The sequence below is a fragment of the Saccopteryx bilineata genome, chromosome 3 (genome assembly GCF_036850765.1).
Source record: "Saccopteryx bilineata isolate mSacBil1 chromosome 3, mSacBil1_pri_phased_curated, whole genome shotgun sequence".
In the NCBI taxonomy this organism is placed as follows: domain Eukaryota; kingdom Metazoa; phylum Chordata; class Mammalia; order Chiroptera; family Emballonuridae; genus Saccopteryx; species Saccopteryx bilineata.
The window spans coordinates 35,460,082-35,482,996 of NC_089492.1; the positions used below are offsets into that span (position 1 = coordinate 35,460,082).

Consider the following 22,915-nt stretch of genomic DNA (forward strand, 5'->3'; position numbering starts at 1 on the left):
ATAAATCACCATTACTGTGGAACTGGTGGGCGATTAGAAAATTTTACTACTAACAGAGATACAAAAGTGGGTGGTAAGTATAAAAAGGTTGACTACCCCTGATCTAATGGGATGAAAATAGATTACCTCAAATTGAAGGTATCTTGAAACCCCTGAGATTTTATGATTTGAATAAAATATAGTGAAAAACATTTGAAATGATACCCATCTCTTACCTAGTCAAATTTCATTCTGGACACTTTTACATTTCTCTGAGAATTATTTTTGAAAACTACCATTTTTTGGTGGGATACACATTCTCAAGACCACTAAACATTAATTCTCAAGTTCTAAAATACAAGTTATACAATACTTGATTTGCTCTCATTACAACTCTCCCACATGTTTTCATTTGTCTCTGAATAGGAAAACCTTTGGTCCCAGTTACATTTAAGTTCCTCCTCATCGTCCTGACCCACATCCATTTCCTATATTTCTTACTGGGTTTATCAATAATACCTCCAGTGGAAAATGCGATGAACTAGTAACAGGAAAATCGTCACCCCGCCCATCTTCCTCCTAAGCTTTCCGGCATCCACAGGGCCCAGCGCCCCCTGCCTCGGGAGGCCGAAAGGAAACGCAGTCCTCGGCCGTAGCAACGGTTTCTATGTACAACCGAGCCCGAAAGGAAACTTCACCCTCCGGCCGTAGCAACGGTTTCTATGTACTACGGAGCCCGAAAGGGCGGAGTGTCTAGCATCGATGCTGATGCTCTACACAGCCAACCCGCAAAGGTCAGGGTATACTTCAGGACCCTATTAAATTGCTCCCCATCCCCTGGCTTTGGTCACCAGAACTTATCGCCCCTGGAGGGTCTCGGGAACCTTTGAGTTGCGACCCCACCCCAACATCTATGGAAACAAAAGTTCGCCGATTTCTTTCCCCAACCAGGAAGGACGTTCACGCCACACCGCGCTCCCTCGCTGAAGTCCCACAGTGCATTTGCTCCTCATCCGCCTTTCACCCCGGCTCGGAGAAAGGGACTGCTCTGGCAGACGGAGCTCCCTCCAGCGGGAAGGTACTCACCTGGTTCTCAGACCCGGCCACCGCCAAGCTGACCAGCTGCGCGGCAGGTGCAGAGGGGGGCGTGTCGCACGGAGGGCGATGGGCTGATCGCCGGGGGCGGAGATTAGGCTCTCTGCGGGATGACTGGCTAGTCCCGGACCTGCCATTCTGAAAACTGGCCATATAGGCTCCAGCTTCACCAGGAACGGGGACCATTAGGGGAGAAATAATGATGGTGGGACTGTGAGGGTTCTCGTTTCTCTCCTTTTCATTTTGTTTTAGATGAAGTTAAAATGATATTACTCTTCCGGATTGTTGTACTACCTGCAAGGTAAACTGACATCTACTCATACTATATTACAGAGACAAAAGGTCAGGATTATCTACACTACAACCTCGATTTACTCCGTCCCCTTTATTCAGAAGAGTACATGAAGATTCCCTCTTCCTTTTCATAAATTCAACATTTTCTGAGTGCTGGTTATGAGTCATTCACGTACTGGGCGCTTCTTCACAAAAGTTAAGAAGAAATACTACAGTTCAGATAAATAAAACAATATTTGTGGGGTAATTATTTTTCAGTTTTATAATTTCTGACTAGTTGGAATAAATATGAAGTGCCTAATACGAATGATGACACATAATATTTCAGTAAATGTATTTCTCTTCTCCCTTTGCACATACATTATAAACCGACAAGGAAAAAATGCTAATGTTAAAATATGACTAATTATACTTATCTATTCCCATTACCAGCATTGGAAATTGAATTTGCTTTTCTGTATACCCAATTTCAAACTTTAGAGTAATTCTTAGGTTGTTTACTAAATTCTTTCTCTTGGAGAATGTGCCCCAGAGCATATAAAGGCACTTTACACCTCATTCTAGTCAGCAAACTTCATTAAAAACTATGTCCTAAGTCTAAAAAACTCAGCCTACTATAACTTCATATTTTACTTACAGCATAGAGAGCCTTTGAATATTTGGGAAAAGAACTGTAATTCCAATATGCCTGTTAATTTTATTTTCACTCATTTTTTTCTGGTTCTAATTATGCCCATATATATATTTAAGATGTTATACATATTGATTTTACAGAGAGAGGGGACAGAGAAGGTGGAACAAGAAGTGTCAACTCATAGTTGCTTCACTTTAGTTGCTCATTGATTGCTTCTTGTATGTGCTTTGACCAGGCAAGCCTAGGGTTTCAAAACTGTGACCTCAGTGTTCTAGGTCAATGCTCTATCCACTGCACCACCAGTCAGGTTGTACAGAAATATTTATGCCAACTGAAAAAGGATAAAAAGCAACTTGAAGGTAAAAGACTATGGAGGCAAATGAGAATTACCACAATGGTCTTCAGTTTGCATTCAAGAAACATGGAGCTATATCTATATATATCTATAAATATATATATTATATATATATCTTCATGTTTGTTGACATATATATACAATTAAAAATATATATAGATATATATACAGTCAAAGAAAAACTAAACTTAGAAATTAAAATTATACCAGAGATGAAAACCTAATAAATGGACTTGAAAGTAGTGATGAAGAAAGCTTTACAGAAGAGAATGAAAGAAAAACAAAAGATGAGTCTGACCAGTCATGAAACAGTGGCTAGCACATCAATCTGGGACACGGAGGTCCCAGGTTCAAAACCACGGAGGTCAATGGTTTGAGCACAGGCTCACCAGCTTGAATGCGGGGTCACCAGATTGAAGACTAAGGTCACTGGCTTGAGCAAGAGGTCACTGGCTCGGCTAGAGCCCCCACCGTCTGTCAATGCACATATGAGAAGCCATCAATGAACAGCTAAAGTGCCGCAACTACAAGTTAATGCTTCTCATCTCTCATTTCCCGCCTTGCGCTCTCGCTAAAGAGAAAAAGAGCCTGACCAGGTGGTAGCGCAGTGGATAGAGCGTTGGACTGGGAAGTGGAGGACACAGGTTCAAGACCCTGAGGTCGCCAGCTTGAGCACAGGCTCATCTGGTTTGAGCAAGGCTTGCTAGCTTGAGCCCAAGGTCGCTGGCTCAAGGAAGGGGTCAGTCTGCTGTAGCCCCCCCGGTCAAGGCACATACGAGAGCAGTCAATGAACAACTAAGATGCTGCAATGAAGAATTGATGCTTCTCATCTCTCTCCCTTCCTGTGTCTCTGTCCCTATCTGTCTCTCTGACTCTGTCTCTGACACACACACACACACACACACACACACACACACACACACATAAAGGAAAAAAAAGACAATAAAAAAGATCAATTAAGTCTAATGCTAATTTTTTTAAAAAGATCTAGAGAAAAGAGAAGATTGAGGGTAGGAAGTTATTAAATAATAGAAAAAAATTTACCCAATAACCAAAGAGCTTTTGTATCCACATTGAAAGTACCCAAGTCTCCAAAGCAGTGGAAAAGCAGCATACAAAGGCACACACTGTAAAATTTCAGTACACTGGCAAAAACTGTTTCCAGAAAGTGAGTCACATACAGAGGATTAAGAGTAAGACTAGTTTTGGACTTCTCAACAATACAGCAAGCTAGAAGACAATAAACAATCCTTCAAACTTCTGATGCTGGTGAAGAACACCAGAAAAGGTCATGTCAGGCAGAGAGAAAAGCATGGGGAAAAGGACAGGTAAGAAGGAAAGCAGGCCTGACCTGTGGTGGCACAGTGGATAAAGCGTCAACCTGGAAAGCTGAGGTTGCTGGTTCAAAACCCTGGGCTTGCCTGGTCAAGGCACATATGGGAGTTGATGCTTCCTGCTCCTCCCTCTCTTCTCTCTCTAAAAATGAATACAAATCTAAAAAAAATACTCCTTTAAAAAAAAAAATAAAAGGAAAAAAGGCCCCTTACTTGCCTAAGGAACTGCAAATTTCTCCTTAGAACCAAAAGTTGAGGGGCAGGTTGAAGTGGTGACAGGGGTAGGAGTCAGGTTATCAAGGACCAAATCCATTAGTCCCAATTATTTTTATTTTAACAAAATTGGGAGCCACTGAGGACTTTCAGCAGGACAATACCATGAAATCTGAATTTTTGTAACAGCAATCTGAAGACTACAGCAGACAGGAAAACTAGTAGCTGGAGATTAATCCTAAGGTCAGTAACAATCATGTGTGTAATATGGTAAGGCTCCCTAGAGACTCCTGCTCATATGCTTAATGGTAGTAATAAACACAGGTTAATATTGGAGTGAGCTTTCATGAATTATTTTATCTTGCAACATACCCTTGAAATAGGTACCATTACTTCATGCCTATTGTATAAACAAGGAAAGTGAACGCTGGTAAAATAACACTGCTGCTTGACCAGGCGACCAGGTGGTGTCGCAGTGAACAGTGTCAGACTGGGACACAGAGGATCCAGGTTGGAAACACCAATATTGCTGGCTTAATCACGGGCTCATTCAGCTTGAGTGCAAGGTCACTGGCTTGAGCATCGGATAACAGACATGACTCCATGATCGCTGGCTTAAAGCCCAAGGTCACTAGTTTGAGCCCAATGTCGCCGGCTTGAGCAAGGGGTCACTCGCTCTGCTGTAGCCCCCTGGTCAATGCACATGAGAAAACAATCAACAAACAATTTGGATGCTGCAACAAATAATTTATGCTTCTCATCTTTCTCCCTTCCTGTCTTCCCTATCTGTCCCTCTGTCTCTGTAAAAAAAAAAAAAGTTACACTGCCAGCTACCAAGGGATATATTCTTCCTTAAGACTGGTTATTTCTGGCCCTGGCCGGTTGACTCAGTGGTAGAGCATTGGCCTGGTATGTGGATTTCTGGGCTTGATTCTAGGTCAGGGCACAGAGGAGAAGCAACCAACTGCTTCACCACCCCTTCCCCTCCCTTTTTCTCTCTCTTCTCCTGCAGCCATGGCTCAACTGATTCAAGGCTGTTAGTCCTGGGCGCTGAGGATGGCTCCCTAGAGACTCCTGCTCATATGCTTAAAAAAACAGCTCAGTTGCGAGCATGGCCCCATGTGGGTGGAGCACCAGAGGCTGGTAGCCAGGTGGATCAGGGAAGGGGAACATGCCGGAGTCTGTCTATCTCTCCTCCTCTAACTTAGAAAAAAGAAGAAAAGAAGACTGGTTGCTTCTTATTTCATCAAGTATGTGTGAATTTTTTCATACCTTCAATCTTCAAAGATAGCTTAAGAGTTTGAAAGCACTATACTGATCATCATTAATTCTTCCTTTGAAAATGAATCTGAAGTTGAAAAAAATAACATTTACTGGCCTATCACTGAGTAGCAGGCTGGATGTGAACCAATTTCCATGCTTTTCTTATGGATATGAAAGTTCGGTCATGGTAAGCAGCTTAATAGGAAAAAGTTATGTGTGAACTTCAAGCACAGATTTTTATATTTACAGAGCACTATTCAAAACAATCTTTTAAAAACAATTTTATATCTATTTCACCATATTTTTTTAAAACAACCCAGATAAGCAAGAGATAAAATTACTTCCATTTCATAGATGGAGACACGGAGTTGTCCATGGCTATAAGTTCCAGTAGTAATACTTTGTCTTTACCAGCTGTCTAGTTAACGAAATAACAATATTCAATTAAATTACTGATACCCAAGGGAAATGTGGTGGAATTAGAGCAGTTAATAGCACCATTATGTTTAAGGGACTGTCATAAAGAGATACCTTATTTGTTGGAATGCTCTTGTCTAAAAGCGACAAGGTCAAGAAAGAATACGGCAGAATAACAAAATTATGAAAGCGCTGACTAAAGGAAAACCTGAACTAAGGAAGCACTCTTTAAAAATCTGAGCATGGCCTGACCAGGCTATGGCACAGTGGATAGAGCATTGGACTGGGATGCAGAGGACCCGGGTTTGAGACCCTGAGGTCGCCAGCTTGAGCGCTGGCTCATCGGGTTTGAGCAAGGCTCACCAGCTTGAGTACAAAGGTCACTGGCTTGAGCAAGGGGTCACTCGGTCTAATGTAGCCCCCCAGTCAAGGCACATATGAGAAATCAATCAATGGACAACTAAGGAACTGCAACGAAGAATTGATGTTTCTCATCTCTCTCCCTTCCTGTCTGTCCCTATCTATCCTTCTCTCTGACTCTGTCTGCCAAATAAATAAATAAATAAATAAATATCTGAGCATGGTGGTACTTTGTATAGCATATAACAAATATATAGAACTTAGTATTTGAGAATGGTAGTAAATACCGGTGTTCTTTAAAAATAGCATAATTTTTTGAATGTCAGAGTCACACACAGCTACTAATAACAATATAAATATTTCAGATCTTTAACATTAATGTCAGGGGAGGCCAACATGACATTACATAATGATGAAATCCTGGAACTGATGATGTGGTATCGGATTATCAAGATCTCTTAAGATCAAGATAAATGTTTTAAAGAGTAATTCAGTGTAAACCAATAACTATTCTTTTTAAACCTTGAGAGCAGATCTTTTTGCTTTAATGAATGATTACACCTGGAACTGCACCTGCCTTAATAGTCTTCATCTTCTTTTCATGGGGGTGATTTTCCCTTACCGAAAGCAACCATTAGTTTCTTTTCCCTCATCCAAGACTTAAAAGAGTCAAGCATTATATAACACATACAAAAAGGCCTACTTCAAGTTAACAAATGAAAACTGTAATTCCAAATGATGCTATGCACACTGACAGTAAGTTCACTGATATACTCCATATAAAATGATGCCAGAAACTTCACAAACAGTTGATAATAGAAGACAATGGCTTCCAAGGAACTTAATCAGATCTTTAGAAAGCCCTAGAAATCTTTATTTTTAACAAGGGCCCCAACGATTCTAGGCTTTGATTAAATGTGTGGTTTGGGGAAGCATTTTTGAGCCTCATTGTGTCGGATGACAAATACTATAAAATTAAATAACAAATCATGTAATCAAACAAGTTTATCTATGTAAACTATTAAAAGACACCTAAATGTATCTTAAAATGAAATCATGTGTATAGTTTTATTCATAAGATAAGTACACTAATCAAAAGCTATACACATTAACAGCAAATCCAAATGCGAACGATATTCCTCTGTTGTCCATGTTTCATCGAGCATCAAACACCACCACTGTATTAAAGTTCGTTAAGGACAAAAAAAGTATTCAAAAATTATATAAAAGACTTAATATTCGAAGTCACTTTCTCTTTACAATAAGCTAGTTTGTTATTTAATCTAAAATGCTCAAAAGTATAAAATATATCATTAAGAATGAAAACTGGAAATAAACATTTTTAAAAACACATTTCAATTTTTATTACACTGAAGCAATGTTAAAAGTGATAACTTATTGATTTTAAATATATTTTGAATTACTATATAACAATTTTCTCACTGTCTTTTGACTAAATGGTAAGCCTACATTTGTCCATTAGGTAGCATGCATACATAGCCTATTTGTGTTTGTCTTTCTATAATTTAGTAAATGAGTACTTAGTTATATGCACATTCCCTGACAAATAGACTAATGAGAACAAAAATCAAGTAGTTTACAGATTATATAGTATGTGACTACATACTGGCATACTGGTCCATGAAAAAGCTGATTGTGTCTTTTTTGTTGTTGTTATGAGTAATCCAAAAGTTACTACCAGTTTTACCAGAAATTACTCTTTATTAATCCATTAACTTCCTCCTACCTTATATTAGAAAGCACGGTTTAAAGGATACATCTTTTAGTCCTTTTCTTGTACATTATTCTGTGTCCACATTCTCTGCATCTGATTGGTCCCCTGGATTTTATTTCATTTTCTCTGTGACAGTCTACAAAAGAAAACACATTAATTCAGATTCTAAAAGGAAAACATTAAAGACTAGCAAATTATCTTTTAACCACATTTTCTACCCAAAACCACTAAAATAAAATATACTCAATCTCAAGGGTATGTGTGTTATTGCCAAAATGCTAGGAGGGAAAGAAAACAGAAAGTTTGGCATACACTTTTTCTAGTAGAGAAAATGAAATGTTGAGAGGATTTTTATGGTTACTAAAGTGTTCTGCTTTATCACTTTAATGATCAGTGACTCATTTAAGCCAAACAAAATATTTTTTAAAAACTTGAGTAAAAAACTCTTACTTTATGCAAGTGCTACTCTTACCTCCACAGATATATATCATTGGCTGCTCCTTTGGGGGTCGGACGTCCTCCTGGGTGTCCATTGTTAGTCCCTAAAATGAAATATTAAAATACTGAATATCTGAAAGGAGCTCCTCACAGATCAAACCAGACCTAATTTTTCTCAGAGAAAGCTAAAAAGCTCCTAGTCCGTTTTTTCCAAACACTACGCATAGGTCTAAAGGACGAAACAAACAGAAAACACCGTATCTACCACTAACCCCCAAACTGGACACATATATCTCACACATGTTATTTCGTCTATATGTTATTTATTATATTCTTTATACATCACTCCTAGGAAGTATTACTCTCATCTTACAGATGAAGAAACCCAGGCTTAGAGCAGTTAACGCGCAGGATTACCAGGAGGCAGGGGAATTTAGAACTCGAGTTCTCATTTAGCACAAGCACAAGTTCTATTTTCCAATCTTCCGTAGGGGACAGTCAAAAATTATTTCTCTCATGGAGAACACGCACCCGAAGACGAGGGAATACTGAAATCACTCCCAACAGCTAAACAGCTAAGCTGAAAGAAGCCAGGCAAATGGCTAACATCATCCGCTCTATCCACCGTCTCTCCCAAGTCTAAGTGCACACTGGACCTTTAAGCTCCGAGTGTCTCTCCAGTTCTGGCCCAAATACCAACACCCAAATCCCAACCAGTCAGCCTCCTACCCACGTAACACAGAGAAACTCCTCGCTGGTACTTCCAAACGGATTCTGGCTCGACGTTTTGTCACAGCCAACTTCCGGCGCTAGCGTGTGACGCACACAGTAACCGCCCCCGTTGTTCCTGGCGCTTCCGGGAGTGGCAGAGGGAGCCGGACTGAGCTCACGGGGATAGTAGGGATTTTCGCGCATTGGGCTGTCAGAGGAATTCCTGTTTTGCCCTTGTCTGTTGTCATTTATCAGGAAAGCAAAGCGTTTGAATATTTCCTCAAGTTTTACGAGGTTGGTTTTTCTGACTAATGAAGTCGGTAGGAAGTAACGCTCCGCGGAGGGCAGAAGTTGGACTGAAACCGACTTGCAAGTGTCAGTGGAATTCTAGGCTAACCGTTACTCAGGGGACACAGAAGAGTCGTCTGTACCGCTGACTTTCACGTAGAAAAACACTTTTTTCATATTGCTTTTCAAATCATGTGATATCTGAGCAGAGGAAGTGTAGCGTCCCTCCCACCACCACCATCTGTTGCATGATTCTGTTTTTCTTTTCCAGAGTCCTGTCATCCCTCTCACACGGTCCTTTTCTCGTTTTACAGCAAAGACTGGCCTGAGGGCAACTGTATCAGTTTCTCCTACTTAAGCCAAGAGATTTGGGCAGCAATAACTCTCCACTGACCCTCCCCAGTTCCATGAAAACCACATGCCCAGTAGAGGTGTGTTTTTCCTTTTTTTTTTTTTTTTTTTTTTTTTTTTTGCATTTTTTCTGAAGCTGGAAACAGGGAGAGACAGTCAGACAGACTCCCGCATGCGCCCGACCGGGATCCACCCGGCACGCCCACCAGGGGGCGATGCTCTGCCCATCCTGGGCGTCGCCATGTTGCGACCAGAGCCACTCTAGCGCCTGAGGCAGAGGGCAAGGAGCCATCCCCAGCGCCCGGCCATCTTTGCTCCAATGGAGCCTTGGCTGCAGGAGGGGAAGAGAGAGACAGAGGAAGGCGCGGCGGAGGGGTGGAGAAGCAAATGGGCGCTTCTCCTGTGTGCCCTGGCCGGGAATCGAACCCGGGTCCTCCGCACGCTAGGCCGACGCTCTACCGCCGAGCCAACCGGCCAGGGCGAGGTGTGTTTTTTCAAATTTCAATTTTTTGCTGATGGTATCAGTTGGGTTCACAACATTTATATTTGTTTGCTTCTTTCACAAAGGGTATTTTATTTAGAAGGAGGGAGAAGAAAATGAAGTTATTAACGTTTATTTTAAAACGTAACCAGTTTTGAATAACTTAATTCATTGGGGAAGCAGGTTTCTTCTATTGGGAAAACAGCTGTGTTAGGCTTGCTCGCTCACACTTTGCATGATTCGTGCGTGAGCACATGTCAGGGCCACGTGTGCATAGCCTAGGTAAGAAGGTGGGTAGTTTGACTCAGGGTGGATTGTAGATTCCCTGCCCACCATTGTGAGGGGTCATTTTTGCTGTTTGTTCACCTGTTGCCATGAGAAGTGGATTTCTCCTGCCTGTTTGTTTGTCCGCCGTTTCAAGACTCTTATTAAACAGGAATGGCACAATGTTTCTGGCTCCACAGTTCCTCTACTATCTGCCCAATAATAACGTGGACATCTTGGCCTTGTCACTGCCATTACATCTGGAGTAGTAGGCAGGATTCTGATCAGATTTGTATAGAGCCACCAACACCTTTGAAGGGTGGGTTACAGTAGTTACTGTTCCCTGTGGCTCTCCTTTTGGGGGTTGTGGGCTGGGTTTTTCTTATAGCGCTGCAAACAGAAACCAAAAGCTTTGTGTGAGAGGTCAAAAGCTCTAGGATGAGCTGCAGACTGAGCAACAATAACTGCTTAAACTGCCACAGTTGCTGGGGAAGGAGATTGGCCGCTTTCGAGAGCTCCAGTGTGAAATGCAGGCTGAACACCAACGGTGCGTGGAAGTGGAACAATTGATGGGGAAGGAATACAGTTCCAAGCACTGCAGTTTGCCATAGAAGCTGATGAGTGGGACCGGCAGTTGCTAGATGTAATGCTGGTGGTTGAGGTCAGACAGGTTCACAGTGAATTCGGGCAAACAGTAAAGGAACTGTGGAGTGTAAATGTGTAGCTACATTACCCATTTATTGGAGACTTGCAGAGACAGGCGAGTGAATACACAAAGGAAAGCTGCTTTTCACAGTGCAAGGCAAGGTATCAGGAAAATCATGCCTCACAGCGGCAGCTGAGGAAATCAGGGAACTGCACCTTACAGTGGCGAGAGAGCTATCTAGGAGAATTACCACCAAGAGAAAGGACCCGTATCTTCTCATAGACACACACGTGGCTTTCTTCCGGTAAACCAGAAGAGAAGCCTAACAACGCTGTTTTCCCCACATTATACTCCTTTAGTTTTGCTCACCTCATAATCTATGCCACCGTTATCATCCATGATGGTCCTTTTGCAAGGAGTGAGGTACAATGCAGAAACAGAAACAGTACAGACTACAGCAACAGAATTACAAAAACACAAGCTATATGACAATAAAGATAGTGCTCCAGCCTGTTGCTAAGGATGTGCCCCATTCTTGCAGGGGGTCCCCTGTGTTTTGTTCCACCTCCTGGATTTCCTCCATGAGAATGTGCAAGTCCTGGATTTCAATGTCCAGTAAACTATGGGTTAAAATTGACAGTTTTCAGTGATACCAAGAGAGACAAATCTTACCCTCTGGTAGAATAAAGGCCAGAGTTTTGTGCATGGAGAGCACAGATCTGGGTACCAGAGGCCACCTTGGGCGAGCATTCTAAACCTTATTGACTTGTACACCAGGACCGGCTGGTTCTATGTGTTACAAGATGGAAGAACTCATTATAGGCCATAAGGAAATTACAAAGATATCCTTCAGAATGCTGTCTCCCTGAAGTCTCAAGGGATATATACACTTCTATCTTGGGTGGGCAGGTGCTGGGTGTCTAGGGAGTCAACTGGAGGCCCACCTCTAGCCCTTTACCCCATGGTACCAACAAGACTACCTATTGTAGGTGGGGGGCGAGTACAGTCCAGGGTCATGTCTATTGAAGTCACTGGCATTTAAGGAGAGCTGTTGATGTTGGCAGGAGCTCCTTGCCCTGCCATAGAAAGTCTGGCCAGAGTAAAGTATCTTTGGTGCATATCAGAGTGCAGTTGTTGGTCGCCCAGAGTGCAAAAACCAGCAGTCAGGAGTGCCTCAGGGGCAGGAACAACCCCCTCCACAGGGGGATCACTCTGTGGTCCAGCTCTACACCCAGAGGGAGCTGTTGGTTTTGGGGTACTCTGTGGTCCAGCTCTACACCCAGAGAGAGCTGTTGGTTTTGGGGTACTCTGTGTTCCAGCTCTACACACAAACAGAGCTGATGGTTGGGGGGGCACAATTCATTTAGAAACCAGCCGAGCCCCTGGCAGCCTGGTTAGTACAGTTGTGCAACATAGGGCTGGATGGCAACATACTCTCCAGAACAGATATGGAGAAATTGCCACCATTGCCATGCACTCCTCCTTGAAGCAGTGTCTTCAGAACTGCCATGACAACCCAGGAAACCATAACCTATTAGAATAGAATGGGTGATGGCTGCCATTCATATGTTCTGGCAGAATGCTGGAGACTTGCTGGGGGCAGTGAGTCAGGGGCAGTCATATACTGAGCTGCCCCAGGCCTTTCAGGAACTAGGTATTAAGAATGCTGCTTTCAACCTGAGGTCCTTGGGCCAGATGAGAAAGTGTTTACAGCAGGGATGAGGGACCTTATTTGCTGTAGCACCCCATCAACCCTTTTGGGTCAGTAGTGGCTATCTTGAGCCCCTATATGGGGCTCAATATAGTCCATCAATGCAATTGCATAGATGGTAGCAGATCTGAGGGTGCTGGAAACAGCACAGAATCATAAGGCTGTGTGCGCTGCTGCCTATGCTGCTCCTGCCCCAACAAATAAGAGAAATGAGCCTGTGGGGCTACCCGAACACAGATGTGGGTACATTTGAGTGCAGCTAGGGCAGATAGAGAGAAATTAGATGTCAAGTCTAATAAAGTCCTGTTAGAGATTTGGGGCAGTGGCTTAGATTGTGAGGCAAGCAACCTTAAAGGGGAAGAATGTAGGGAAAACAGCTGTTTTAGGTTTCCTTGCTGGTTTACCGGCAGCAAGAATTTTGCAAGGTTATTGCATGTACACGTGGCAGAAAGCCACGTGTGTGACTCTCTGAAAAGCTGTGGATTCTTTCCCTTGGTGGTGATTCTCCCAGATCTCTCTCTTGCCACTGTAAGGTGCAGTTCCCTGATTCCCTCAGCTGCCGCCCCGAAGTGTGGTTTTCCTGATACCTTGTCCTGCACTGCAAAAAGCAGTTTTCCTTTGTGTATTTGCTCACCTGTATCTGCAAGCCTCCAATAAATGAACAATAGATTGAAGCTTTCTGACTCCACAATTCCTTTACTGTCTTCCTGAATTCAATGTAAATCTGTCTGGCCTCAACCACCAGCATTACCTCTAGCGACTGCTGGTGCCACTGGTTGGCTTCTATGGCAGACTGCAGTCCTTGGACCTGTACTCCCTTTTTTTTTTTATCAATTATTCCACTTCCACACACCATTGGTGTTCAGCCTGCATTTTACACTAGAGCTCTCAAAAGCGGCCAGTCTCCTTCTCCAGCAACTGTGGCAGTTCAAACCATTATTGGTGCTCAGTCTGCAGCTCATCTGAATCCTTTGACCTTGTGCAGCCTCTCACACAGAGCTTTTGGTTTCTGTTGGCAGGGCTGTAAGAAACAACCAGCCCACAGCCCCCAAAAGGAGAGCCACAGAAAACAGCAACTACTATAACCCACCCTTCAGTGGTTTCAATGGATCTATAACAATCTGATCGGAATCCTGCCTATTATACCAGATACAAGGGCAATAGCAAGGCCAGGAGGTCTACATTATTATTGGGCAGACAGCAGAGGAACTGTGGAGCCAGAAACATTGTGCCATTCCTGTTTAATAAGAGTCTTGCAACGGTGGACGAGCAAACAGACAGGAGAAATCCACTTCTCATGACAACAGGTGAACAAACAGCAAAAATGACCCCTCACAATGTCGGGCAGGCAATCTGAAATCCACACTGAGTCAAACTACCCATAGCCTTACATAGGCCATGCACACGTGGCCCTGACATGTGCTCACGCACGAATCATGCAAAGTGTGAGTGAACAAGCCTAGCAGGGCTGTTTTCCCAACAAGAAGGAAGAAACCTGCTTCCTCAATGAATTTATTCAAAACTGGTTATGTTTTAAAATAAATGTTAATAACTTCATTTCCTTCTCCCTCCTCCTAAGTAAAATACCCATTATGAAAGAAGCAAACAAATATAAATGTTGTGACCCAACTGATACTGTCACTGAAAACTTGAACTTTTAAAAAACACACCTCGAATGGGCAGGTGGTTTTTGTTGTTCAGGGAGTAGTACACGGGACTGAGGAAGGGTCAGTGGAGAGTTATTGCTGCCCAAATCTCTTGGCTTAAGTAGGAGAAACTGGTACAGTTGCCCTCAGGCCAGTCTTTGCTGTAAAACGAGAAAAGGACCGTGTGAGAGGGATGACAGGACTCTGGAAAAGAAAAACAGAATCATGCAACAGATGATGATGGTGGGAGGGACGCTACACTTCCTCTGCTCAGATATCACATTTGAAAAGCAATATGAAAAAAGTGTTTTTCTACGTGAAAGTCAGCGGTACAGACGACTCTTCTGTGTCCCCTGAGTAACGGTTAGCCTAGAATTCCACTGACACTTGCAAGTCGGTTTCAGTCCAACTTCTGCCCTCCGCGGAGCGTTACTTCCTACCGACTTCATTAGTCAGAAAAACCAACTCATAAAACTTGAGGAACTGTTCAAACGTTTGCTTTCCTGATAAATGAAAACAGACAAGGGCAAAACAGGAATTTCTCTGACAGCCCAATGCGCGAAAATCCCTACTATCCCCGTGAGCTCAGTCCGGCTCCCTCTGCCACTCCCGGAGGCGCCAGGAGCAACGGGGGCGGTTACTGTGTGCGTCACACGCTAGCGCCGGAAGTTGGCTGTGACAAAACGTCGAGCCAGAATCCGTTTGGAAGTACCAGCGAGGAGTTTCTCTGTGTTACGTGGGTAGGAGGCTGACTGGTTGGGATTTGGGTGTTGGTATTTGGGCCAGAACTGGAGAGACACTCGGAGCTTAAAGGTCCAGTGTGCACTTAGACTTGGGAGAGACTGTGGATAGAGCGGATGATGTTAGCCATTTGCCTGGCTTCTTTCAGCTTAGCTGTTTAGCTGTTGGGAGTGATTTCAGTATTCCCTCGTCTTCGGGTGCGTGTTCTCCATGAGAGAAATAATTTTTGACTGTCCCCTACGGAAGATTGGAAAATAGAACTTGTGCTTGTGCTAAATGAGAACTCGAGTTCTAAATTCCCCTGCCTCCTGGTAATCCTGCGCGTTAACTGCTCTAAGCCTGGGCTTCTTCATCTGTAAGATGAGAGTAATACTTCCTAGGAGTGATGTAAAGAATATAATAAATAACATATAGACGAAATAACATGTGTGAGATATATGTGTCCAGTTTGGGAGTTAGTGGTAGATACGGTGTTTTCTGTTTGTTTCGTCCTTTAGATCTATGCATAGTTTTTGAAAAACGTACGGACTAAGAGCTTTTTAGCTTTTTTGAGAAAATTTAGGCCTGGTTGGATTTGTGAAGAGCTTTTTTGAGGTATTCATTATTTTAATATTTCATTTTAGGGACTAACAATGGACACCCAGGAGGACGTCCGACCCCCAAAGGAGCAGCCAATGATATATATCTGTGGAGGTAAGAGTAGCACTTACATAAAGTAAGGGTATTTTACTCAAGTTTCTACAAATTATTTTTTGTTTGGCTTAAATGAATCACTCATTAAAGTTAAACAGCAGAACATTTTAGTAACAATAAAAATTCTCTCAACATTTCATTTTCTCTACTAGAAAAAGTGTATGTCAAACTCTCTTATGTTTTTCCCCCTAGCATTTTAGTAATAACACACATACCCTTGAGATTGAGTATATTTTAGTGCTTTGGGTGAAAAATGTGGTTAAGATAGTTTGCTAGTCCGTAATGTTTTCCTTTTAGATACTGAATTAATGTGTTTTCTTTTGTAGACTGTCACAGAGAAAATGAAATAAAATCCAGGGGTCCAATCAGATGCAGAGAATGTGGACACAGAATAATGTACAAGAAAAGGACTAAAAGATGTATCCTTTAAACTCTGCTTTCTAATATGAGGTAGGAGGAAGTTAATGCTTGGGTTGATAGTAAAAGACTAATTTCTGGTAAAAAATGATAGTAACTTTTGGATTATTCATACTAAAAATAAAAAAATCAACTTTTTTTATGGACTGGTATGCCAGTGTGTAGTCACATACTATATAATCTGTAAACTTGATTTTTGTTCTCACTCTATTTTTCAGGGAATCTACATGTAACTCATTTATAACACTAAATTATAGAAAGGCAAATACATATGGGCTACCTAATGGACAAATGGAAGGTTACAAATTAGTCACAAGACCGAGAGAAATTTTTATATTGACAATATTTTTTAAATGAATAAGTTGTCACCTTTAACCTTGCTTCACTGTAATAAAAATTGAAATTGGCCCTGGCCAGTTGCCGGTAGAGAGCTGGGCCATTGTGTAGATGTCTTGGGTTCTATTTCAGGCCAGGGCACACAGGAGAAGCACCCATCTGCTTCTCCACCCTTCCCACTTTCCTTTCTCTCTGTTTCTCTCTTCCCTTCCTACAGCCAAGGTTCCATTTGAGCAAAGTTGGCCTGGGTGCTGTGGGTGGCTCCATGGTCTTGGTCTCTGGTGCTAGAATGGCTCTGGTTATAATGGAGCAATGCCCCAGATGGACAGAGCATTGCCCCCTGGTAGGCTTGCCAGGTAGATCCTGGTTGGGTGCATGCCTGGTCTCTCTGCCTCCTCGCTTCTCATTTCAGAAAAATACAAAAAATGAAAGAAAAAGAAAAAAACTGAAATGGGTTATTAACCCTTTGAGTAGTGTGAATGCTCATGTATGTCTTCGTGCCTCCTGAGCATCCAGAGTACGATCATACATGTTGTGTCTTTAGACTTTGAGCTGGGGAAGTAAAGGTGTGCATGTGCACCTTCCTTTCAGAAGTGTTGTAGCATGTGTTGCCATCTATCCTGGAGGATGGATAGCCCAATTTTCACTACACCTAGTGCTCGATTTACGACCACGATTGGTTCCAACAGACTGGTTGTAACACGATTTGGTCATAAGTTGAGTAGGTTATATGTACAGTACTGTGAAATGATGTTATAAAAATCTTTAAGTCACATTTTATCATAATTTTCTTTCATTATTATATATCATAATTTTCTTTGTTCATTTTATGCCATTTGTATCATCTCTACACCATTTTGTTTCTTATTTTTACATTTGTCAGTTTTAAGTAAAACCCTGCATTACCAGTACAACTGGTTTAATATTTGCAAAGACAATTTCCTTTTGGTAGACATCTTGGGAGGGTTTGATGAAAAATATCCAAGACACAAAACACAGATTGCTGTACCGAGTCTGGGATAATAGTTGAAATGGTGCATGTGGAGATGGTATTACTGCCGGAAGCTGGTCCGCACTGTTGTACGCCCAGCTGGGCAATGCTTGCGCTGTCAGACACCAAGCAGTCGTGGCTAGCGATTGTGGTTGTAAAGTTGAATGGTTGTAAGTTGCATAGGTCTTAAGTTGATCAATATTTGTATAAAGTGTCCGAAGAGCGCTACCACCTGTTTCATTATACTAGCAACTATGTTCAGCCTTGAGTATGTGCATAGTATCTGTAGCTGCTGTAGTTCTCTTGACAGAACTTACTGCCTTCATAGCTGGTTTTTGTCATTTTATAAGTTGTTATTGTTCTAATACCGCAATATTCAGGATCTTATATGGTACAATTGTTTTTATAATTTTTTGCTTTTTCCTCTACATTTACATCATTCATTCATGTAAAATGTTTAGCTCTTCCCCAGGAAAGACGTTGAGACATCATCAGACAGGAAGGCTAGCTCCGGAAGATATTCATAATATTTTGACAATGCAGAGACTGATGATGAATATTCATCTTGCATTGATAGTGATTTCAATGATGAAATAATCAATTCTTTGTCTGGTGAAAGTTTTTCTGATTCTGGGCCAGCAACACAAGCAAAAAGACCTCATTTGACACCAGATAAACCTGTGTTGAGGAATTGGATGTCTGCAGGAAAGTTTCTTCCAACAATTTCTCCTGTCTTCGATGATTCAAATTCAGGTATTTTTGGTAGTTTTTCTCAGAAACTGGATGACGCTGAAGACAACAATAGAGTGGAAATTTCAATTTTCAAAGAGATTGTTGATAGAGGATTTCTGAGCAAAATAGCAATTGAAGTGAATAATTAATCACAAATTTATTCTTGAAAATACAGATGGAAAAGAAAAATCAAAGTTACACAAGTGGAAAGGAATTACTGTAAAAGATTTGTATGTTTTTCTAGCTCTTGTTATGTTGATGGGGCACATAAAAAAGAACAGACTGAAGGACTACTGGTCAAAAAATTTTTTGATTGAAATGCCAATCTTTGGAAAGTGTTTTGATTGAAATGCCACTCTTTGGAAAAATTATGTTGTTGGATAGTTTTCAGCTGGCACTACATTTGCTGCACTTTTGTGATAACAATATTCAACCCCAGGGTGATCGACTATATAAAATGAGCGCTGTTGTAGACCACTTCAGAAGAAAATAACGGTCCATTCTTTATCCATTTAGAAATTTGTGCATTGATGAAAGCATAGTGGTTTGGAAAGGGCACCTTCAATGGAAACAGTTTATTCCATCTAAACGGCATAGATTTGGGATAAAGATGTTCCTTCTTCGTGACTGTGAAACAGAATTTGTCCTTGACCACATATTATACAGGGAAGGAAACTGAGATTGAGTATGATGAAAATGTTGGAATCTCAGGTTCTGTGGTGAAGACATTCCTTACTGCTTACACAGGAAAAAAACTTAATATCTACCTTGACAATTGGTATACAAGTCCTAATTTGTTTGAATATTTATATGAAAACGGAACTGGTGCTTGTGGTACTGTTAGAAAAAACCAAGAGGGAATGCCCAAGTTTCCTAAAAATATTAAAGAAAGTGAATGTGTCTCAAGACATAATACACTCATATTAGCTCAAAGATGGCGTGACAAAAGAGAGGTCAACCTGCTAACTACAATTCATGAGGACTTGATGATTGAAACTGGCAAAAGTGATTACACAACTGGGCAAAGCATTACCAAGCCACTAAGTGTGCTTAGGTATAATGAGAATATGGCTTTGATTGACAAAACTGATATGCAAATAAGTTTCACAGGAAATGTAAGAAAAACCATGAAATAGTATATAAAACTTTTTTTTCATGACATTGACATTGCTGTTTTGAACTCATACACTGTGTATCAGATGAAGACTGGAGGAAGACCACAGCTGTATGACTTCAGACTGAAGCTCATTGATCAGCTTTTGGAGGAGTTTGTGAAAGAGAGGAAGTCACCCAGAGGAGGCTGACCATCTCAGTAGGAGTCAGCCTTCGTCTTTCAGGGTGTCACTTGCCAAAGCCAGTCCCTGCAACAGCCTCAAAGGATAAGCCACAACCAAAATGCTTCGTATGTCAGCACACTACAAGAAGGGAGCATACACGGAGGGACACAGGGTGATGTGTGTTGAATGTAACCAACCACTTTGCCTGCATCATGTTTTCAGGAATACCACAGTTTGAAAAAATTTTAAACATAAGAAATAAATAAAAATACCTATAAATTGTCCTAAGGATATCATCATATGCGAGTACATATTTGAGATTCTGCTAATAATACTTTATTTACAGGTGGGAGGTACCTGAGAATTTCATGAGATAACAAAAATGTGTAAGGCAACATTAAAAAAAGGCAAAAATTGCCTGACCTGTGGTGGTGCAGTGGATAAAGCGTTGACCTGGAAATGCTGAGGTTGCCAGTTCGAAACCCGGGGCCTGCCTGGTCAAGGCACATATGGGAGTTGATGCTTCCAGCTCCTCCCCCCTTCTCTCTCTCTGTTTCTCTCCCTCTCTCTTCTCCTAAAATGAATAAATAAAATTTAAAAAAGCAAATGTTTGTTCTTCTTGTTTCCATAAATTGGTTATCAAACAAACATGATTTTAAGTTAATAAAACTGGAACTGGAACTAATTTCATAAAAAAAAACAAAAAAAAACACAACTCATTCCCAGGGGTCAGTGAGCATGAAAAGAAACGCACTACTCAAAGAGTTAAAAATATTTCAAGTTGTCACTCTTAGTGATGGATTCCATACTTTTGAGCATTTTATATTAAATAACAAACTAGCATATTATAAAGAGAAAGTGACTTTGAAGTACTGCCTGTTATGTAATTCTTAAATGCTTATTTTGTCCTTAACACATTTTAATACAGTGGTGGTGTTTGATGCGCGATGAAACGTGGACGGCAGAGGAGTATCTTTGTTCGCGTTTGGATTTGCTGTTAATGTTGTGTAGCTTTTGATTAGTGTCCTTATCTTTATGAATATAACTCTATACACACGATTCTATTTAAAAAAGCATTTAGGTATCTTTTAGTAGCTTACATAAATAAACTTGTTTGATTACGTGATTTGTAATTTAATTTTATTGTATTTATCATCTGACACAATGAGGGTTAAAAATGTTTCCCCAAACCACACATTTAATCAAAGCCTAGAATTGTTGGAGCCCTTGTTAAAAATAAAGATTTCTAGGACTCTCTAAAGGTCTGATTAAGTTCCTTGGAAACTATTGTTTTCTAATATCAACTGTGAAGTTTCTGGCATCATTTTGCATGGAGTATAACAGTGCTCTTACTATCAGTGTGCATACCATCATTTGTATTTAAATTTTTCATTTGTTAACTTGAAGTAGGCCTTTCTGTATGTGTTATATAATGCTGGACTCTTAAATTTTGGGCGAGGGAAAAGGAACTAATGGTTGCTTTCGGTAAGGGAAAATCACCCCCATGAAAAGAGGAAGACTATTAAGGCAGGTGCAGTTCCAGATGTAATCATTCATTAAAGTAAAAAGATCTGCTCTCAAGATATAAAAAGAATAGGGTTTGGTTTATACTAAATTACAGTTTAAAATATTTATCTTGATTTTAGGGATATCGATAATCAGATACCTTATCAGCTCCAGGATTTCATCATTATGTAATGTCATGTTGGCCTCCCCTGACATTAATTTTGAAGGTCTGAAATATTCCAACTTTATTAGTAGCTATGTGTGTCTCTGACATTCAAAAAATTATGCTATTTTTAAAGAACACCGGTATTTACTACCATTCTCAAATACTAAGTTCTATATATTTGTTATATGTTCTATAAAGTACTACCATGCTCAGATTTTTAATGAATTTTTATAATTTTTATTTTATTTTATTCATTTTAGAGAGGAGAGAGAGGGGGAGAGAGAGACAGAGAGAGACAGGGGGGAGGAGCTGGAAGCATCAACTCCCATATGTGCCTTGACCAGGCAAGCCCAGGGTTTCGAGCCGGCGACCTCAGCATTTCCAGGTCGATGCTTTATCCACTGTGCCACCACAGGTCAGGCCCATGCTCAGATTTTTAAAGAGTGCTTACTTGGTTTGGGTTTTCTTTTCGTCAGCTCTTGTTATTTTGTAATTATATATTTCTTCTTATGTTGCTTTTAGACAAAATAGAGCCAACAAATAATCTCTTTATGACAGCCCCTAAACAAACCCTGTCATTGGATAATTGTGCTATTAACTACTAATTCCATTACAGGTTCTTTGTGTATCAGTAATTTAATTGAATATTGTTATTTGGTTAACGAAACAGCTGTTTAAAATTGTATTACCACTGGAACTCATAGCCATGGAGAAGTCTTTGTGTCTCCATTTGTAAAAAAAAGTAATTTTAGGCCTGACCTGTGGTGGCGCAGTGGATAAAGCATTGACCTGGAAATGCTGAGGTCGCTGGTTCGAAACCCTGGGCTTGCCTGGTCAAGGCACATATGGGAGTTGATGCTTCCAGCTCCTCCGCCTTTCTCTCTCTCTGTCTCTCTCTCCTCTGTCTCTCTCCTCTCTAAAAATGAATAAATAAAATTTAAAAAAAATTAAAAAAAAAAACAAAAAAAGTAATTTTATCTTGCTTATCAGGGCAGTGTTAAGAAAAAAATGGTAAAATAGATTTAAAATTGCTTTTAAAAGATTGTTTTGCAACCAAAAAGCCCATCAATAGATGACTGGATAAAGAAGATGTGGCACATATACACTATGGAATACTACTCAGCCATAAGAAATGATGACATCAGATCATTTACAGCAAAATGGTGGGATCTTGATAACATTATACGAAGTGAAATAAGTAAATCAGAAAAAACCAGGAACTGCATTATTCCATACGTAGGTGGGATATAAAAGTGAGACTAAGAGACATTGATAAGAGTGTGGTGGTTACGAGGGGAGTGGGGAGGGGAGAGAGGGAAAGGGAGAGGTGGAGGGGCACAAAGAAAACTAGATAGAAGGTGACAGAGGACAATCTGACTGGGTAATGGGTATGCAACATAATTGAATGACAAAATAACCTGTACATGTTATCTTTGAATATATGTATCCTGATTTATTGATGTCACCCCATTAAAAAAATAAAATTAAAAAAAAAAGATTGTTTTGAATAGTGCTCTGTAAATAGAATAATATGGGTTTGAAGTTCACACATAAGTTTTCCCTATTAAGCTGCTTACCAATGACTGGGCTTGCATATCCATGAGAAAGGCATGGAAATTGGTTCACATTCAGACTTCTACTCAGTGACTGGCCAGTAACTTTATTTCTTTTGACTTCAGCTTTATTGTCAAAGGAAGAATTAATGATGGTCAATACAGTGCTTTCTTTTTTTTTTTTTTTTTAATTTTTTTTTTCTTTTTTCATTTTTTCTGAAGCTGGAAACAGGGAGAGACAGTCAGACAGACTCCCGCATGCGCCCGACCAGGATCCACCCGGCACGC

General features: G+C 40.8%; 3 protein-coding genes across 8 annotated transcripts in view; 1 reads left to right on the forward strand and 2 right to left on the reverse strand.

Moving 5' to 3' along the window:
• The window catches only part of SPAG1 (sperm associated antigen 1), a 124,216-nt gene extending 123,101 nt beyond the window's left edge, over window positions 1–1,115 (reverse strand). The window contains exon 1 of the mRNA XM_066265951.1: window positions 1,066–1,115. The gene's annotated coding sequence lies outside the window, so the exon portion shown is untranslated. The remainder of the gene's footprint in view (window positions 1–1,065) is intronic.
• A 5,868-nt stretch (window positions 1,116–6,983) lies between these two features.
• Window positions 6,984–8,928, reverse strand: POLR2K (RNA polymerase II, I and III subunit K). 3 transcript variants are annotated; one of them, XM_066265956.1, is made up of 4 exons: window positions 8,851–8,928; window positions 8,152–8,221; window positions 7,723–7,815; window positions 6,984–7,122 (listed from the first exon to the last, which is right to left on the reverse strand). In XM_066265956.1, the coding sequence occupies exons 2-4, from the start codon at window positions 8,210–8,212 to the stop codon at window positions 7,100–7,102; spliced, it is 177 nt and encodes a 58-aa protein (XP_066122053.1). In that variant the 5' UTR covers window positions 8,213–8,221; window positions 8,851–8,928; the 3' UTR covers window positions 6,984–7,099. The 3 variants fall into 3 exon arrangements, with proteins under 3 accessions (XP_066122053.1, XP_066122052.1, XP_066122055.1); XM_066265955.1 differs by having other exon boundaries at window positions 8,847–8,919; XM_066265958.1 differs by having other exon boundaries at window positions 8,774–8,916.
• Window positions 8,929–14,875: 5,947 nt separating this feature from the next.
• On the forward strand, window positions 14,876–22,570 carry LOC136329573 (DNA-directed RNA polymerases I, II, and III subunit RPABC4). Of its 4 annotated transcripts, none has more exons than XM_066265959.1 (4): window positions 14,876–14,955; window positions 15,580–15,649; window positions 15,976–16,068; window positions 20,331–22,570. In XM_066265959.1, the coding sequence occupies exons 2-4, from the start codon at window positions 15,589–15,591 to the stop codon at window positions 20,351–20,353; spliced, it is 177 nt and encodes a 58-aa protein (XP_066122056.1). In that variant the 5' UTR covers window positions 14,876–14,955; window positions 15,580–15,588; the 3' UTR covers window positions 20,354–22,570. The 4 variants fall into 4 exon arrangements, with proteins under 4 accessions (XP_066122056.1, XP_066122057.1, XP_066122059.1 ...); XM_066265960.1 differs by having other exon boundaries at window positions 14,885–14,951; XM_066265962.1 differs by having other exon boundaries at window positions 14,951–15,028.
• Window positions 22,571–22,915: the final 345 nt, after the last annotated feature.

Coding starts and splice junctions, on each gene's coding strand:
- POLR2K (XM_066265956.1), bottom strand. CDS start 8,212: ATGGACACCCAGGAGGACGTCCGACCCCCAAAGGAGCAGCCAATGATA. Junction 7,816..8,151: donor AATGATATATATCTGTGGAG/GTAAGAGTAGCA, acceptor TTTCTTTTGTAG/ACTGTCACAGAGAAAATGAA. Junction 7,123..7,722: donor CAAGAAAAGGACTAAAAGAT/GTATCCTTTAAA, acceptor ACTTTAATACAG/TGGTGGTGTTTGATGCTCGA.
- LOC136329573 (XM_066265959.1), top strand. CDS start 15,589: ATGGACACCCAGGAGGACGTCCGACCCCCAAAGGAGCAGCCAATGATA. Junction 15,650..15,975: donor AATGATATATATCTGTGGAG/GTAAGAGTAGCA, acceptor TTTCTTTTGTAG/ACTGTCACAGAGAAAATGAA. Junction 16,069..20,330: donor CAAGAAAAGGACTAAAAGAT/GTATCCTTTAAA, acceptor ATTTTAATACAG/TGGTGGTGTTTGATGCGCGA.